A 17916-nucleotide genomic window follows, 5' to 3' on the forward strand; every position below is an offset into this window, starting at 1 on the left:
GGGATTTAACTCAACTTTACTCTATTTTAGGAAATAAGAAAAAAATAATTATTATAAGTGTAGACAAATATATGAATACGTGAGAATATATATATAGATGTGAAAATATATGGAGAATTTATTATTAAAAAATTAATTATAAAAATGATTAGAAAAAAGTCTGAGCGAGAAATTATTATTTAATGGGAGAAAAAGACAAAACAGTAATAATTGTAGTATTAAATTTAGGAAAGAGTAGAATTGTTAGCGTAAAGTAAAATTTTTATTCAGAAACCGAATAAGCCCAAAAGATCTACGTTGGGTTGGGGTGGGGCGCCCCCACCGATGACCCTAACTCCCATTTGACCTGGCTGGCAACCTCAGAACCCGCTAAGATAGGGGTCACTGGCGAGGGCACCCCCACCCTCTATACATCGAAAAAAAAAGTGAAGAGGGAGAAGATGAGAGATAAGGTCGTTAGGCAGATGAGACGAAGAGGTACTGACGAGCACTTCGACGATTATAGAGGAGATGAAGAGATATGGCTTTAAAGATGGTAGAAGAGAAGGACGATTGCAAAGGAAATAGAGAGATAGGGCTTCAAGGATGGCAGGGGAGAGAGAAGAACAGAGGAGAATAAGAGAAAATAGATCAAAAGAAGGTATAACGCAATAGCGTACCTCTCGTCTGGTGACAAAGAGATCCCAGTTTCGATACTCAGTAGGACTTCCCATGTTCCTTTATTAAATATTTAGGATTTCTATTTTAATATATTAGACCCACGAGTCTTTCTTGTAATTGAAAAAAAGAGAGAAATGGTGTTTTTTATTTTTATTTATTTGTTTTGATAAAAAAAAATAGAAAATTGAATATTTTATTATTTTTTTGCATTGTGTCAGGTTATCATAAGCCACGTCGGATGCTACGTCAGAAAATACTAACGGCGTCAATGACCAACTGATGAAATGTAATTGATTGTAATATTTTGTAACATTTTGTACTCAATTGTTACATAAAAAAAGATTTTATACAAAACTGTAATATCCGAAAAAGGTTTTGTATCACCCAAGTTTTTTACCCAGATGACAAAGCTAATAATTGAGCAGGGCAATATTTTGGCCCAAAAGGAAAATAAAAATGGAAATTAAAAAGAAGACATGAGCAGTGCGTTATGAAGGAAAACGACGTCGTCAGGATGATGAGAAGGGAACATAGCTTCATGATCTTCGTTCTTCTGCAGAAACTCATAATCAAACGAGCAGAGGCGGCCTTCATCAAAAAAAGAAAAATAAAAAACGAACAGAGGCGGCGAGGGAAGGGAAGGGAAGGACGAGGTCAGAAGTAAAGGCGAGGGAGAATGGCGATGGAGATTGTTTGGCAGACACCGGCCAACCCTCCGGAGCCTCAAGATTACATCTTCCGAAATGGTGAAATGAGATGAATCTCCTCCTCCTCCTCTTCCTACTAGCTTCAGTTAAGCCAATCTCATTTCTTTCTGCAGAATTTTTGACTGTGGAAGAGTGTGTGTGTGTGTGCAGGGAGGCGTCTCGTGAGACCCTACTATTTTGAGTTCATCTCCCATGTCAGTCCTTCTTCTCCTGATTTTGGCTCTCTCGCCGGTGATTTCAATGTCTATTCTTCTTACCCTTTTCTCTGCTAGTCGTGCAGGTTAAGAATCGGTGGGCTGGCAAAACCGTTGTCGACTTCTTCGCCCATGAATTCAAAGGCCGACCCTATGATTACTATGTACGAACGATCACCAGGTCCTGCTGCTGCTGCTGCTGTTGAATCTCTAGGATGAATTGGGTCTTCATTGTTTCAGTTGTTCTGCTCCCTATTGTAGGTTAGTGCGGTGAACTGCGGGCGGATTCGGGTTGATGGGGAGATGGTGCCTGTCTCCTATATCCTCAAGCCCTCACAAAAGATAAGCCACTTCTTGCACAGGTCGCTCCCTCTCTATCAAATCATTGGCAATTGCTTGCTTCGGTTGCTATTGTTTTCGTTAACCCTGTAATTGATGTAGCAAATTGTTTTAGGCATGAACCACCGGTTTTGGCATTCGATGTTTCAGTTATTCTCCAAGAACCCGATGTCGTGACCGTATGCAAGCCGCCAACTGTTCCTGTAAGTAGACGGTCTCATCTCACCAACTGACCGATCAAGTATAAATCTTGTAGGGACAATATTACTTTCCTTCCCTTCCTGTTCTAGATTAGAATGTTGTTGCCAATTATTAGCTCTTCGTGCTTCTACCAAAGTTGAATTAGACCCGCGAATATGTTCCTGAATCGGTTGTAGAATTTCATTTGCAGTCGCCAGTGGGGACTCAGATCAGACTGATGTCCTTTGTTTTGATTTGTTGAGTGATAAGTTATCAACTTTTCACTGGTGAGCAGGTGCATCCATGTGGTCAGTATCGCAAGAGCACTGTTGTTGGCATCCTTCAGGCTGAACATGGCTTAGCACCTCTTTTTCGTATCCAAACACCAGCATTCTGGAAGCATATGATGCAATTTCACCTCGATTTGTTTATCATGTTTGTTTTGCAATGATTTTTGAAGTTGGCCATTATTTTCATGCTGATAATAATTGTGAAACCATAATACAATGAAAATGAGGCTGTGGAGAGTTCATAGTTTCTCTTGACAATCTATATGTCAGCTGTTCATCGGTTGGATCGACTAGTATCAGGGCTGCTGATCTTGGCCAGGACTTCCTCAAAGGCTGAAATTTTTAGGCAACAGGTGATTCATGTGGCATACTTTTAGCTGAAACATGGTAGGCTTTGCATGAAATTACAACTGGATCTTTTGATATTTTGTGGTGTCTTACTCCGAGTTGCAAGTTTCAAGCGTATAACCGTCGTTTATATTCTCTTCAAACAATATATTTGTCAACTTTGGCTACTATCTACTATAGGGTTGGCGGTTATGTCTATTTCAGTAAGATACCTTATCAAGTAGAATTAGATGATGGCCAATATGGTGAAGTTTGAAAGTAGATTGGCTTTGGTGACTTGATAATAGCACCATCACCTTAGATAGAATGTGCTGTTAGCGTTTTATGTTTAATAACATACCTTTTCTTTTCACCTTTTTCTTTGTGTAAAGGAGACCTTATAGGTGGCATAATTTTCTTTTAGCTGTGTGCAACTTCTGTGCGTAATATGTGCTGTTTGGAAGCTTATTGCAGATTGAAGGTGGAATGGTGAAGAAACAGTATATCGCAAAGGTTATTGGGATATTTCCTGAGAATGAGGTAAATACTTGTGGAAAGTCGGCAGTATTTTCACTGTTCTAGCATTGAACCATCTCCGAGGTGATATAATGTGCGAGGCAAAGGTGCATTATGTGACCGATTCTTTCTACAAGAAAGCACTGAGCATACCCTCATCTTGATATAGAGCGAAAGAGGGAGAGAGGCAGTTTCCTTCTCTCTAATTTTTCTTTTCCTTGTCAGATATTTCTTGAAGAAATATATGGAGAATGGAAATTGATGTGTGGCTGCAATTATTGATAATTTATTTTAAGTCTACAGTCTTACCTTTTGCAAATCAATTTTTTTACTTTCGGTGGAATTCAATACTTCCTAAGAAAGTATTCTAATAATTGTGCAGTAAATATTCACTGCAAATTCATTGACATCAGTGTTAGGGAGTAAATTAATATTCTGCCATTCAAACGGGGGTCGACACATGTTTTGACTTTTTTCTTTTACAGGTAGTGATTAATGTGAACATAGATTATAATGCTCGAGAAGGAAGGAGCACAGCCGAGGTTAGTTTCCAGTTTGCTTGCTCGGTAGTAGAAAGAACTACATTTGATAGAATAATAGTTGCAGTTGCTGCAATTCAAATGTTATGGTGGTTTCACTTATCCAAAGAAAAGAAAATATTGTGGTGGTTTTCTGAAATGTTATTTTAGTGCCTTGCAATGATCATTCTTTTTCGTCTCTTTCGGTGTCATAAGCCGACTGTTCATTGCAATGCTGCTAATGAACATGTTGCCGTTGTTTGGTTAATGCAGGAGGGTAACCCTTGCAGTGACAGTCCTTCAAAAGGGAAGCCTGCTTCTACAAAGTTTACAAGGATTGGCACTAATGGAAGGCACAGTCTTGTCTTGTGTGAACCAATCACTGGCCGTACGCATCAGGTGAGTGAGCGCATATGCCCCCTGAAATACTACTTATGATTGGCCATTGAATCACTTGATAGATGGGCTTTGGCATCCCCAAGAAGTAGCCATTTATTTACGAGACATGTTTAGCAGTCTTTTATTTGATGGGTAAGTACGTGATCTTCTCAAATTGCTGATGGTGGGCATTTGTCAAATTGCTGGCTGTTTGTTGGGTGCGGCATAGATACGAGTACACCTGCAGTACGTGGGGCACCCAATCGCGAACGATTCGCTCTACCTATCAGAGCAAGGAGTGAATCGTTCATCTGGAGGAACCACCGCAGATAGAGCTGCTGCTAACAGTTGTTTGAATTCCGAAGCTGATCTGGTTTGTCCCAGAGAGTATGAAGAGGAATGCCGTGAGGACTTCAGCATTGACCCTATGTGCACCCACTGTCCCGGGTTGGCTCCAAAGGGGTAAGAAGAAGTATTGTTATTCTCCCAATCCCAAACCTGTAATATAGCCTTACTTACAGTGTCCTGTTTGAACATTCGAATTGCAATGTAAGTTTGATCTTTTCGACTTGCAATGGTGACTTTGGATCTTTTTTTTTTTTTAACTATTGATTAAGATTGTATGTTGGTTTGCCAGGTACGGGGGCGATGAAGAGGGATTGTGGCTACATTGTGTTCGATACAGCGGGCCTGGGTGGGTTTATGAATGCCCTTATCCACATTGGGCCATCCTTCTTTGAACTGACCCGAGCCTTTCTGTTGTTTTTAGACTTTATTTGTTTCTATTCATGTTATATGGTAAAAAATTACTTAAACTTTTAATCATAAAATACATGTATGTATTTAAGGATATAGTTATTTTTAATTTTTTTTACTAGTTAATGAGAATAATATACTCGGGTTCATCAGAAAAGAGAGTATACACCCATTTACGCATTCAATTTAGTATACATGTATATGATAAATTATATGATAATTTTTTTATAATAGGATGTTATGGGAAATGAAAGATTGTGAAGTTTAGAAAATTAAAAATAAAGAAAAATCTAGATAAAATTAGGAAATTAATATATATATATATATTTACAAGAAAAATATGACCTTTTAAAAACATATCTAATGATATGTACTAAAAATAATATTTAAAGTACTAAAATTTTTTAAGGATATTCAAGTACTTGTTATTGAGAGTATAATAAATTTATGGGTGCAAATGTAATATATATATAGGTAAAGAATAAGGACATGTCCTCCTCAAAAGCCCCTACGACCCTAACCTATATTTTTATTGTAAATATCCTACGATCTAACTATCTATTTTTTAATTGTAAAAAAATAAAAGAGTTTGGGTTTATTAGAAATAATATATCCTAGCATCTAACTATCTATTTATTAGAAATTACTCTTGAATGACACATGACTACGTGAGAGTTTTTCTTGAAATTCTCATTTAGTTTAATGTTTAGATAATTTGTCATCAAACCCACGCGTTATACGGACTTTATTGCGATTTTTATTGTTCGTTCTCCTCTCTTGTATATTACATGTACATACGTTTGTTTATATACACCTCATCAACTCTCCTCTCTTGGTTTCATTAAATTGAGAAGCATTAGAAATATGTGAGTAGGCTCGAGGATTGGTGAGAAATTAGTCAACCAAGCATTAATATAAAGGATGTGAATGGACATTCGATCACTAGCTTGAGGGTTCAAGCTGAGGTTCTCAAATAGAGTTATCATGATTTACTCTTCCGTTTTTATGTATTATATATAGATATAGATATACAGCCTAAGCCGACTTTGCTATTGGGGTTCCTTGACACTACTAATAATATGTATTTGTACAGATCTCTCGTTTGATGAAACTATTATTACTTCACTAAAAAGTAAGTTCATAAAAAGTCTCAGCTCGAATCAAAGTCGAGGAGACAAAAAAACCAATTCAATCGGACGTTAATACAAGCCAAATGAAATAATGTTTCAGATAAGTGAATTAAATACTGAAAGTAGATCAGAACCTCTATATATTTGCCAGTATCTCCTTTGAAATCTATATGTATCGAGTAATGATATGATAAGAACAAAATTTGCCAATCTAGACCCCTCTCCATACTATTTACGATTTTGAACATCTATTCTCTTATTTTATTATTTTCATGAATATCTTTGAAATAGAAAAAAAAAAAAGAACAAAAGATTGAAATATAATAATCTGCAACCCCGTCACTCTCCCTTGATCGACTGTTGGGGTGATTGATGACCTCCAGCCTCATGGTGTTGGCTTGATATCTATTTCATCTTATTCATAATCCTACTTTTCTCCATCATAATTCAATCCAACTATCAATATTTATGCCATCTTCTTCGCTACTCCCTTTTGTCTCTTCCCAAAGGAAAACAAACAGTTAGATAAGAAAAGATGTAAAAAGGCCGACCATCACTAGGGGACATGATGCAAACAATTTCTATAAATAATATCAAAATTTTGTCACTCAAAAAATTGATAACAAACTAAGATGGTATTTAATTTGATATAATTTGGAACACCAATTTTTGTTTAACTTATTGAAAGATGGGCTCGTATATTCCTTAAACCATGTTTGAAATGTAATCATTTTCAAATATCGAAAGACATGGACATTGTTTGTCTATATAATGGTGGAGCATGTCGTCATTTAAATAGAGTTCCATCTTTCTCATAGAAAAAAACAAAGAATTCAGACTTTCTGGATTTTATTTCTTGCAAATTAAAGCTTCCTCTATTTTCTCTCATCTTTATAGGATAATAAACATAATTGGCATGTAATTATCACTACATATGAATGAGTTTTTAGACCCATGCGTCATATGGACTTTGTCAATAAAAATTTATAATGTATAAATTTAATATACAGTTATAAATTAAAAATAAGAAATTAAATTCAATAATAATGTTTATATAGACTATGTATGAAGTCTATCACATACAAATTTTTTACTCTATTTATTTTAATATGTGAAAAATTACAAACTTTGGAGAAAAAATAATAATTCCAGAGATTAATATGTATTGTGAGTAAATCTATCTTATTTAAATATTTTTAGCAAGAATTTGTGAAAAATTAAAAATTCTAAGAAAAGTTAAAAAAAACTGCGTAATCAAATTTCCCTATAGGCGAAATTACATAATTCGAATGGGTTTTTGGAACTCTTTTTTCATAATGTACTTGATAATCTACTTTGTCCTCTGTATACTCTTGTGGATTATGCCAAAAGAAATCATAGTTTGTTCCCGGTGTAGTGGTTATGACAGGGTGATCAATATAGGGTTGTGTCTCATACCTCATTTTGGGGGTACAAGGTTACCTTACATAACCTTTCTAAGACAACATACAATTTTTCATCTCATATAAAGGCAGCCTTTTGTGCTTTCTCTGCCATTCACATGTTATCGTGGATTTCATATTAGATTGCTTTTGTGCAGTCACGAATTAAATTATATATGAATCAAAAAAATACACGTCAGATTTCAGAGATTTTCGGTACGTATGTGAGGATAATTCATGATGAAATTACGACTCATTATTGATTCATGATATGATCATTGATGACACGAAGAATCTGATAAACCACTCAAATGAAATTACATGAGAATCTGATTAACCTATTAAAAAGCCATACATTTTGAGTTATAAAGAAATGAAGAGCGTGTGCCACTATATCGCTGTCATCTTTCTCAGTCTCCGTTCTCAGCATTGCTGTATTCAAGCGACATGAACTGAAAAAATATTGGGTGAGCAATACATAGTCAAGTGGTTATATAAAACTCCATCTCGATTGACAACTGTTCAATTACACAACTCTCTCTCATTCTTACTGGACACGTATCACTCCGAGGTGAAGTTTTACACAGCCACTTGATTGTATATTATGAGAAAATCTTGTGTGTAACGGAGATATCACATAGGATTATGTCACAAGATATATAAAAAATATTATTTTTGATAATAATGAATTATTTTCGCCAATAATAGATTTTTCTTATTTTTGTTTATGTACTGAAAACTAAAATGGCAACCCCTATTGGCTGATAATATTGCCACGCGATACTTTTGTTACATACAAGACTTTCTGGGGTATTACTCACTTAATATTTTCTCACACTTAACTTCTTCGTCAGCACCTTCAGGTAGCTGAATATTGGTTTCTCAGGAACCGGTATGAACTTAATGCTGAAGCCGATAGGCCAAGATAAAGCCCCTATGCCGATGCACACTCCCCACTGGCCCCACGTCAACCTCTTCGGGTTCGCAAACCCCTTGAGGAATTCCACCATCACTGCTTGCAGAGCAATCGTGATGATTATAATCCCAACGAAGTGCTTGTTCCGGTGAATGCCCTCGAACACGTTCTTCTTCTCTAGCTTCCTCGCGTTGAATTCGTTAAACACCTGGCATAGCACGAACACGTTGAATATTAGGGTCCTGTTGGTCTCCTTGGAGATGTTGAAGATCGACTCGCCCATGAATAGGAGGGTCAGGAGGACTGCAACTTGGTAGGCTGCCTGGGCTGCTATGTTCCGCCACATGATTTTGGTTATGAGCGGCTCGGTCCGCCCCACAGGCGGCTTTTCCATCAGCTCCCTCGTGGGAGGTTCAGTAGCCAGTGCAAGAGCACCCAGAGTGTTCATGATCAGGTTCGCCCACAGCAGATGAGCCGTAATAAATGGGATGTGGCCCGTTGAAACTGCCGCCACGAAGTTGACCACGACGGCTGCAACATTTAGGCTCCGTTTGGGAACGGAGTTTTCCTGATTTTGATTTTAATTCTACCCACTACACAACAAAAACACACGTTTCCCAAATCAAATTTATAATACAATCTCATTTGTCCTTTTCCAGAATCAAAATCAAAATCAAAATCAAACTCTGTTTCCAAACGCATCCTTAGTGTCAGCTGGAACTGTATGACCTTCTGCATGTTATTATCCATGCATCTTCCCCACCTCAGTGCCGACACCACGGACCCAAAATTATCATCTAAGATCACGAGGTCCGAGCTCTCCTTGGCAACCTGAGTGCTTTGGATCCCTATCGAGAGCCCGATATCAGCTTCTTTCAATGCCCGCACATCTTTTGCTCCATCGCCCGTGACTGCCACCACGTGGCCCTTTTGCTTCAAGCATTGCACCATGAGAAGTTTATCGGACGGAGACGATCTCGCCATCACTCGAATCTTTTCAACCTTCGCTAGCCTCTCCTCCCGGGTATAGTTCCGGAACTCGCCCCCCTCTACAACGGCTCCAGTAAACAAACCCTCACCTGGTCCAAGTATCCCGCACTCTGCCGCGACGGCCATAGCTGTGAAGACATTGTCGCCAGTAATCAACTTGATAGTAACTCCAGCTTCCTCGCAAGCCTGGACCGCCCCCTTACTCTGAGGACAACATGGGTCCTCAATTCCGACGAGTCCAAGTAATGTCAATCCATCTTCTTCCAGCTGCGTCTCCGAGGTTTCTTTGTGAGCAAAGGCGATGCATCTTAGGCTCGTTGCAACCATGCCCTGAATGACATTCTCGATCTTCCTCATCTCCTCATCATCCAGGTCTCTCAGAACTCCGGATGCATAGTAGTAGCTCGAGCACATTGCCAGGACCATCTCTGCGGCTCCTTTCCAGTGTATGTGCACCGAACCATCTGCCTTGTTCCGGAGGAGGACCCCGCTCCGCTTCTTCTGTGAATTGAATGCCTTGAGGCGGAGAGTTGCGTGCTTCTGCTTCTCCTCTTCCATGTCCATGTTCAGCTCCAGGACTGCCCATGACAGTAAAGCCTTCTCGATCGGACTGCCTGAGAACTCGAACTCTGATCCGGAAGAACCCCGAAAGACACTACCTGTTGTGTTCAAAGCAACCCCTTCCCGGATCAAATCGAGAATGCATTTAGAAACTGAGGAGTACCCGCTATCGGTGACAGAATCTTCCCTGACCCAGAACTTCGCGACCTTCATCTGGTTCAGTGTGAGGATGCCGGTTTTATGGGTGCAGATTGTCGTGGCAGACCCCATAGTCTCACAAGCAGAGAACTTCCTCACCATCGCCTGATCATCCATCATGCTCTTCCTCGAATAGCCCAGCGTGAGCTTGACTGCCAGTTGTAGGCCTTCCGGGATACCCACCACGATGATCTTGAGTGCCACTGCCACAATCCCCACCACATCTTTCACTATATGGTCAGCTGTGGAAACCCCACTTACAAACTGCGGGTTCCCATTCTCACTTGTGGGTACGTTCCAGTGAAGTACCGGATCAAGAGGACGATGAGCAATAGGAAAGCAACTGCAAGGCCAACTTTGTCGATTGTTGATGTGAGCATGTTAAGCCGGACCTGTTATTAGAGCAACAAGAACCAGTGCATATTTTAGCATCTTTAGTGATGTGAGATCAAATACCACAAGCATCTGTGATGGATGTAAAACTGATAATTGCTCTTCGTTTTCGTTAATCACCTGCAGCGGAGTCTGCTCGGTGTTGTCACAGCTCATGGTCTCGCCCCACACTGTGTTCTTCCCTACGGATGTGACGATCATCCTTGCCCAGCCGTCAGCAACCTTCGTACCCGACTCAAGGAACGGATTCGAGCTCCCGTTCACCTCCACAAGATCGCTCTCCCCGGTCATGCTCGATTGATCCACAAACAGCGCATGCCCTTCCAAGAACAACCCATCTGCTGGAACCTTATCTCCGATCTTCAAGCAAACTATGTCACCAACAACGATATCAAATAATGAAACCTGCTGGTGCCGAGAATTCCTGACAACCTCGATCTGGATAATATTGTCACTGACCCTTGAAAGCTGCTCCAACTGCCTGCTCTGCCTAAAGTTTCTGAGGGAATAAATCCCAATGACCAGAAGTACAGTCACGAAGATACTTCCACCGTCGTACCACCTGTTGGAGACATAACCGAAATATTAGTCTAGAATTAAATATTTGATCGCAGCATATATATATAAGACCGTACCGTTCCCATTATATGGTTTTGTAACATATGACAGTAGCGCTTCCACCGAAAAAAAAGGAAAAAAAAAACATATGACAGTAGCGCTGCATTTATCTTAGATTGATGAGTAGAGCGGTTCATAGTAATCACCCATCGTGGACTCCATGCTCTTGGATCAGGAGGATCAGTATCATCTGTTCCTTGAGCGCCTGCACAACAAAATGGAAGAGGCCTTTAGCCGGTGGCTTCTGCCAAGTGTTAGAGCCGAATGCTCTCTGTCTTATGTAAACATCCTGGGGGTCTCCGGTGATTCCGGCAGAAATGTCGGTCTCAAGGGCTGATGCCACAGCTTCAACCCCACCGAGTTTATGGATCCAGTCAAGGTCTTTTTCCTTCACGAGTCTGGTAAGCTCCACCTGGTTCATGTTGAGGGTGGTGGTGTTAGGGTCGTTATGGTCGATGGATAGGGAGGTGAAGGAGGTGGATTTGACCAGGACGGCCTTCAGGAGGTTCGCCTGGTCGATGCTGAGGGTAGTGGTGTTAGGGTCGTTATGGTCGATGTTGAGGGTGGTGGTGTTAGGGTCGTTATGGTCGATGCTGAGGGTGGCGATGTTAAAAACTCAAGCTGATAAGTGGTGGTACCCAAGTACCATATAAACCCATGGATATTCTTTTTCTTTTCCGATGTGGGATTTATCCCATTTTTACTCCTCAACACCCGCCCTCACGTGCAACGTGTGGTCTATTTCTGCCTACACGTTGTCACGTGCCCTTAAACACCCGTCCTCAACAATTGACCTCGAGCCGGGCTCTTCTTCCGTGCTCGGGCAAGGGGGGACTAACACAAGGCGCACACTTTGGCTGCACTCGGACATATTGGGCCTGACGCGGTGTGGGTGCGCACACGCCCGTGGGTGCGCACACGCCCGTGGGCGCGCTACGCGTAACCTGGTCTCTGATACCATATTAAATTTCCATTGGGCTTATACGGGCTCAGGCCCATATCCACTTAAAAGCTCAAGCTGATAAGTGGTGGTACCCAAACCATATATTAACCTATGGATTTTCTTCTTTTTTTTTCCGATGTGGAATTTATCCCATTTTACTCCTCAACACCCGCCCTCACGTGCAATGTGTGGTCTATTTCTGCCTACACGTTGTCACGTGCCCTTAAATACCCGCCCTCAACAATTGACCTCGAGCCGGGCTCATCTTCCGTGCTCGGGTGAGGGGGGATACTAACACGAGGCGCACTTTTGGCTGCACTCGGATATACTGGGCCTGGCGTGGTGTGAGTCCATGCGCATACGCGCGTAGGCATGCGGAAGCATAACCCGCTCTGATACCATATTAAATTTCCATTGGGCTTATACGGGCTCAGACCCATATCCACTTAAAAGCTCAAGCTGATAAGTGGTGGTACTCAAGCCATATATTAACCCATGGATTTTCCTTTTCTTTTCCTATGTGGGATTTATCCCATTTTACTCCTCAACACCCGCCCTCACGTGCAATGCGTGGTCTATTTCTGCCTACACGTTGTCACGTGCCCTTAAATACCCGCCCTCAACAATTGGCCTCGAGCCGGGCTCATCTTCCGTGCTCGGGCGAGGGGGGACACTAACACGAGGCGCACTCTTGGCTGCACTCGGACATACTGGGCCTGGCGTGGTGTGAGTCCATGCGCATACGCGCGTAGGCATGCGGAAACATAACCCGCTCTGATACCATATTAACTATTCATATGGTATCAGAGCCATTAACCCTATTCAATTTACCCGGCCTATTCAATTTTCTTTTCTCAGCCTTCTTTTACCCATGGCGTCAGAAGGGGAAAATGTCAATGTCAATCAACTCACCTCTGATAACACCAATTCTTCTTCCCCCCTTTTACCCAATCCATTTTCTTCTTCGACCTCCACCACCATTGCTGCACAACCGAGCTTTACTGCCCAGATCCTGCACACCAACAACGGAACCATCACCACTCCTAATATCACCAATCTGATTACAATTACCCTGAATCAGAAAAATTACATTATTTGGAAATCTTTGTTCTCCACTTTTCTCCTCTCCCATGATCTCTTTTCCTACGTTGATGGCAGCTATTCATGCCCGGAGTCAACAGATGTCAACTTTGCAGGGTGGATTCGCACAGATCAACACATTAGACCCTGGATCTTTGCAACTATTGCTGAGGATCTTCTTGAGGAGGTTCACGACCTGTCCACTGCGAAGGCCGTGTGGGATTGCCTCCAGACTCGATTCGTGGAAAGAACACGTTCCCGTGCTGTCGACATCAAGATTCTCCTCTCTCGTGTGAAGCTAACTGATCAAGGAACTGATAAATACCTTCGTGATTTAAAGGTATTGGCTGACGAACTCAGGGAAATCGGGAAACCCCTTTCAGATGAAGATCTCGTCACTTATGCCCTAGCAGGTCTCCCCAAGGAATATGAGTCTTTCGTCACCACAAATGCAAATGATCGTGATCCACTGACCTTCGAGACTCTTCGAACCAAGCTCACACATCAGGAGAAGAGACTTAAACAATTTTATCCAGAATCCAACTCTGTTCCAGCACCCAATCCTCCAACGGCACTGCAGGCACAGACTCAACCCGCTCGAGGGAGTGTTGTTCGAGGGGGTGGCCATGCCCGTGGTGGTCGTGGCGGTCATGGTCGTGGCCGTGGAGGACGCAATCAAAATCAGTGGAATAACAACTGGACACATCAGGTGTCTGGGGGTCGCGGTAATGGTGGAAGAGGTGGATATGGCAGAGGAAGCTTCTACCCATCTTCTTTGGGCAAAGCTGCACCACTCCAGTCTTTGGGTTCGGTAAGAGCATTCCATAACTCTCCGTCTGCTACTGATGGTATTTTGGGACATGGCCCTGCTGTTGTGATTTGTCAGATTTGCAATAGCCCAGGTCATACTGCCATCCAATGCTATGAATTATATAACCAAAATCCCTCTCCGAGTTATCAGAAGTCTTTAGCTGCTCTCAATCTAAATGAACCATCAAGCCATGATGCTTATCTTGACTCCGGTGCTTCGTCTCACATGGTCAACACCGAAGGTATTCTTTCTCACTCAACTCCATACTATGGGTCCGATGGTGTTATTGTCGGTGATGGATCACTTCTGCCTATTAAAAGCATTGGTTCTATGACGATTCCTGCTTTACACACTAATCTCCAGCTTAAAGACACTCTTTATGTCCCTGATCTTGATTACAACCTAGTCTCCATAAAACGTCTATGCAAAGATAATAATTGCCATGTTATCTTCACTGATTCTGGGTTCATTGTTAAGGACAACAACTCGGGGAGGATGTTGCTCAACAGCCATACTGATGGGTCCTTATATCCAATTCCTCTGCCTCGTCCTACTGCCCTCATCGTCCCCACCCATTCTCCTACAACCTGGCATCGCCGCCTTGGACACCCGAATAAAGTTCCTTTGGAAAGTATTAGATCTCGTAATTTGATTTCCAAACTTTCCCCGTTTAAGGATTTCTGCATATCCTGTAATTTGGGAAAATCTACTCGTTTACCATTTTTGCATGTTGAACATTTATCCTCCTTTCCTTTGGAAATAATACATGCCGATGTGTGGCAATCATCTATTCTATCAAATATGGAATTTAAATATTATGTCATTTTTATCGATGATTTCTCGCGATATACGTGGATTTTTCCATTAAAACGCAAATCTGAGGTGTTTCAAAACTTTTGCACATTCAAAACACAAGTTGAAAATTTACTTAATCGAAAAATAAAAATTTTTCAGTGTGATGGAGGATTAGAATTCAATAATTCTCAATTTCGTACTTTGTTCCATGAATCAGGAATTTCTCTCTGAATGTCATGTCCCCACACACCACAACAAAATGGTGTCGCCGAACGCAAACATAGACACATTGTTGACATGGTTCGCACTTTGTTAATTCAAAGTCAACTACCTCCAAAATTCTGGGTGGATGCGGCTTTAACCGCGGTCTACACGATCAATCGTTTGCCGTCTCCTTCCATTCAAAATCAGTCCCCTTTCGAAAAATTATTTAACAAAATTCCTGATTACAATTTCCTAAGGGTGTTCGGGTGCGCATGCTTTCCCAATTTAACTCCCTATACCTCTCATAAATTGGAACCTCGATCAAAAGAATGTGTTTTCTTAGGTTATGCCATGGGCTATAAGGGTTATCGGTGTTTTGATCGAACGGAAAATAAAGTTTACACCTCTAGACATGTAAGGTTCATTGAAACTTATTTTCCATATCAAAAACTCACTTCAGCAATTTCTTCCTCACCTCAAACTAAGAACAGGCCTCACCTTCGCATAATACCCACATTCCATCTTGGTCCAGCCCATACACGACAAATGGACTCTTCAAACCAGAAAAATCATCTCTCACTCAACCCAATTGAGGCCTCAATAACCCTTCGGCCCAGGCTCCCTTCAAGTCAGCCCGTTGATAACACATCCATCCAACCAACTCCAAATGAGCCGGCCCAATCTTCTCATATCCACCCTGTTTCAGCCCAGCCCGTCTCTGCCTTATCTGATTCAACCCAAATTGATCCTATGTCACCAAATAGATCCAATAAATTCCTCAAGGCCCAGCCCATTCCTGCCCAATCTGACTTACCACAGTCTCAGCCCGTGTCATCACTCGGTTCCCATGAGCCCATTCCGGTCCAATTCATCTCAAATTCTCCACAGGCCCAAACTTCTTCCCTTCCTGTTCATCCAACAACCACAAATCAACATCAAATGACTACTCGTGCCAAATCCGGCATTCACAAGCCTAATCCTAAATTTTCTTTGCTCACTTCCTCATGTGATTCAGTCATAGAACCAACATGCTATTCGCAGGCAGTCAAAGATCCTAACTGGCGTCAAGCCATGGCTGATGAATTCAATGCACTAATTCAGAATGGTACTTGGAGTCTAGTTCCTCCGAATGCTGAGGTAAATGTGGTTGGAAGCACTTGGAAGTACAAGATTAAGTATCGTGCTGATGGGTCTATAGAGCGGTACAAAGCTCGTCTTGTTGCTCAGGGATTTCGTCAACAATCTGGAATAGATTTCCATGAGACTTTTAGTCCCGTAGTAAAGCCATCTACAATCCGTCTAGTTCTTTCACTTGCTCACTCTCATTCTTGGCCCATACGTCAATTGGATGTCAAAAATGCCTTTTTACATGGATTTCTAGCTGAGGAAGTATACATGCGTCAACCACCAGGATTTGTCCATCCACAATTTCCGCATCACATATGTCGTCTTCATAAATCCCTCTATGGACTGAAACAAGCTCCTCGGGCTTGGTTCACCAGGTTCAGTACCTTTCTCTTGACATTACGATTTCATCCTAGCTCTGATACCATATGAATAGTTAATGCTCACACCACAATAGGGTTGGCTCATGATGTATTTATAATCTCAGGATTACATGGTAAGTAAATATACACAGTATGTGTATCATCTATCAAAGGTAAGAATCCCCAAAATATATTCTAATAGGGGGATTTGACCAGGACAGCCTTCGGGAGCTTCGCCTGGTCGATACTGAGGGTGGTGGTGTTAGGGTCGTTATGGTCGATGCTGAGGGTAGTGGTGTTATGGTCGTTATGGTCGATGCTGAGGTTGGTGGTGTTAGGGTCGTTATGGTCGATGGATAGGGAGGTGCAGGAGGGGGATTTGACCAGGACGGCCTTCGGGAGCTTCGAGTGCGGATGCTTGCATTGGGACAGGAAGGCTAGATCGTCACTGCAGGTAGGTGCCATTTTGCGCTGTACTCGCTCATCAAGCTGGGCATCGCTAATGCTAAGGGCGGTGGTTGAATTAATTATAAAATATGGAACAAACATGACTCTTGCATCGCAGCGGGTGACATACATATAGGCCTCGGTGTGAAAACAAGACTACTTTGCGGGTGCAACCCCAAATCCCAACCGTTGATCACAATATGTCCGGACTATGGGAAGTTGACTTTTGGAGCATGTCTCTAAAGGGAGCAGCTTTCCACTTTGATCCAACCCTATCCGATTTCTCATAATGGTTAAGGTGGGCCTAACTTTATATCTGTCAAATTTTCATTCACTTTGTATTCACCATGAGTATTCGAACCTAAATCTAGATGCGTAAATGAAGATGCTGATATGTTTAGTTTTAGAGTTAAGTAGAGTTGAATTTTGATTTTAATTGGATTGTAATGATTGTGTTGTTGAATTATGAGAAAAGGTATGAAAAAGTAATGAATAGTTAAGAGAAAGTGATGATTGTATAATGATTGTGTTATTGAATTATTAAAAAAATAATAAATAGTTGAGAGAATTTAGTATTAAAAATTAAATTGAGTATAATGAAGTTGTATGTGGATTTATATATGTGGCTTACCTTTTTTAATTAAAAGATTTGATTTTTGTTGTGTAGTGAGTAAAGTTAAAGTTAAAGTGAAAATTTTAAAATCAGATTGCAAAATCAAACGGATATAATATTTAATATTAATGAAGATATTATTCAAAAAAAGAAAAAAAGCAGCAGGGATTTGACCAGGACGGCTTTCAGGAGCTTCGAGTGCAGATGCTTGCATTGGGACAGGAAGGCTCTCAAGCAGGAGATCTTCACAGAAGCCAGGTGCCATTTTGCTCTGTACTCGCTCATCGACCTGGGCATGCTTATGCTGAGGGAGGTGGTTCTATGGAACTTTTCTGGGTACATTTATAGCCTCGGTGTGTGAAAACATGCCTACTATGCGTCCGCCGGAACGGCGAAAGAATTTTCAAGACATATTGGTTTGTGTCCTTTGGAGTAACGTGACTC

The 17916-nt window shown here is 41.3% G+C and overlaps 2 protein-coding genes across 3 annotated transcripts; one reads left to right on the plus strand and one right to left on the minus strand.

The window, feature by feature from the left end:
* Window positions 1-1218: 1218 nt before the first annotated feature.
* On the plus strand, window positions 1219-5022 carry LOC116212620 (RNA pseudouridine synthase 7-like). Of its 2 annotated transcripts, XM_031547243.1 has the most exons (12): window positions 1220-1406; window positions 1518-1561; window positions 1648-1725; window positions 1823-1923; window positions 2016-2103; window positions 2376-2454; window positions 2641-2723; window positions 3172-3237; window positions 3699-3755; window positions 4005-4130; window positions 4339-4571; window positions 4747-5022. In XM_031547243.1, exons 1-12 carry the CDS (start codon window positions 1337-1339, stop codon window positions 4847-4849), a joined length of 1128 nt encoding a protein of 375 aa, XP_031403103.1. In that variant the 5' UTR covers window positions 1220-1336; the 3' UTR covers window positions 4850-5022. The 2 variants fall into 2 exon arrangements, with proteins under 2 accessions (XP_031403104.1, XP_031403103.1); XM_031547244.1 differs by lacking the exon at window positions 2376-2454 and having other exon boundaries at window positions 1219-1406; window positions 2051-2103.
* Window positions 5023-8237: 3215 nt separating this feature from the next.
* LOC116213667 (calcium-transporting ATPase 12, plasma membrane-type-like) lies at window positions 8238-16909 on the minus strand. Its single transcript, XM_031548692.1, is given in 8 exon segments — window positions 8238-8877; window positions 9018-10372; window positions 10375-10473; window positions 10595-11036; window positions 11239-11685; window positions 12983-13193; window positions 13590-14023; window positions 16851-16909. Coding segments are annotated over 8 exon segments (3687 nt in total).
* Between the last annotated feature and the right edge of the window lie 1007 nt (window positions 16910-17916).

The sequence above is a fragment of the Punica granatum genome, chromosome 7 (assembly GCF_007655135.1).
Source record: "Punica granatum isolate Tunisia-2019 chromosome 7, ASM765513v2, whole genome shotgun sequence".
Taxonomy (NCBI): domain Eukaryota; kingdom Viridiplantae; phylum Streptophyta; class Magnoliopsida; order Myrtales; family Lythraceae; genus Punica; species Punica granatum.

Coding starts and splice junctions, on each gene's coding strand:
- LOC116212620 (XM_031547243.1), top strand. CDS start 1,337: ATGGCGATGGAGATTGTTTGGCAGACACCGGCCAACCCTCCGGAGCCT. Junction 2,455..2,640: donor TGGCTTAGCACCTCTTTTTC/GTATCCAAACAC, acceptor TCTATATGTCAG/CTGTTCATCGGTTGGATCGA. Junction 3,238..3,698: donor GGATATTTCCTGAGAATGAG/GTAAATACTTGT, acceptor TTTCTTTTACAG/GTAGTGATTAATGTGAACAT.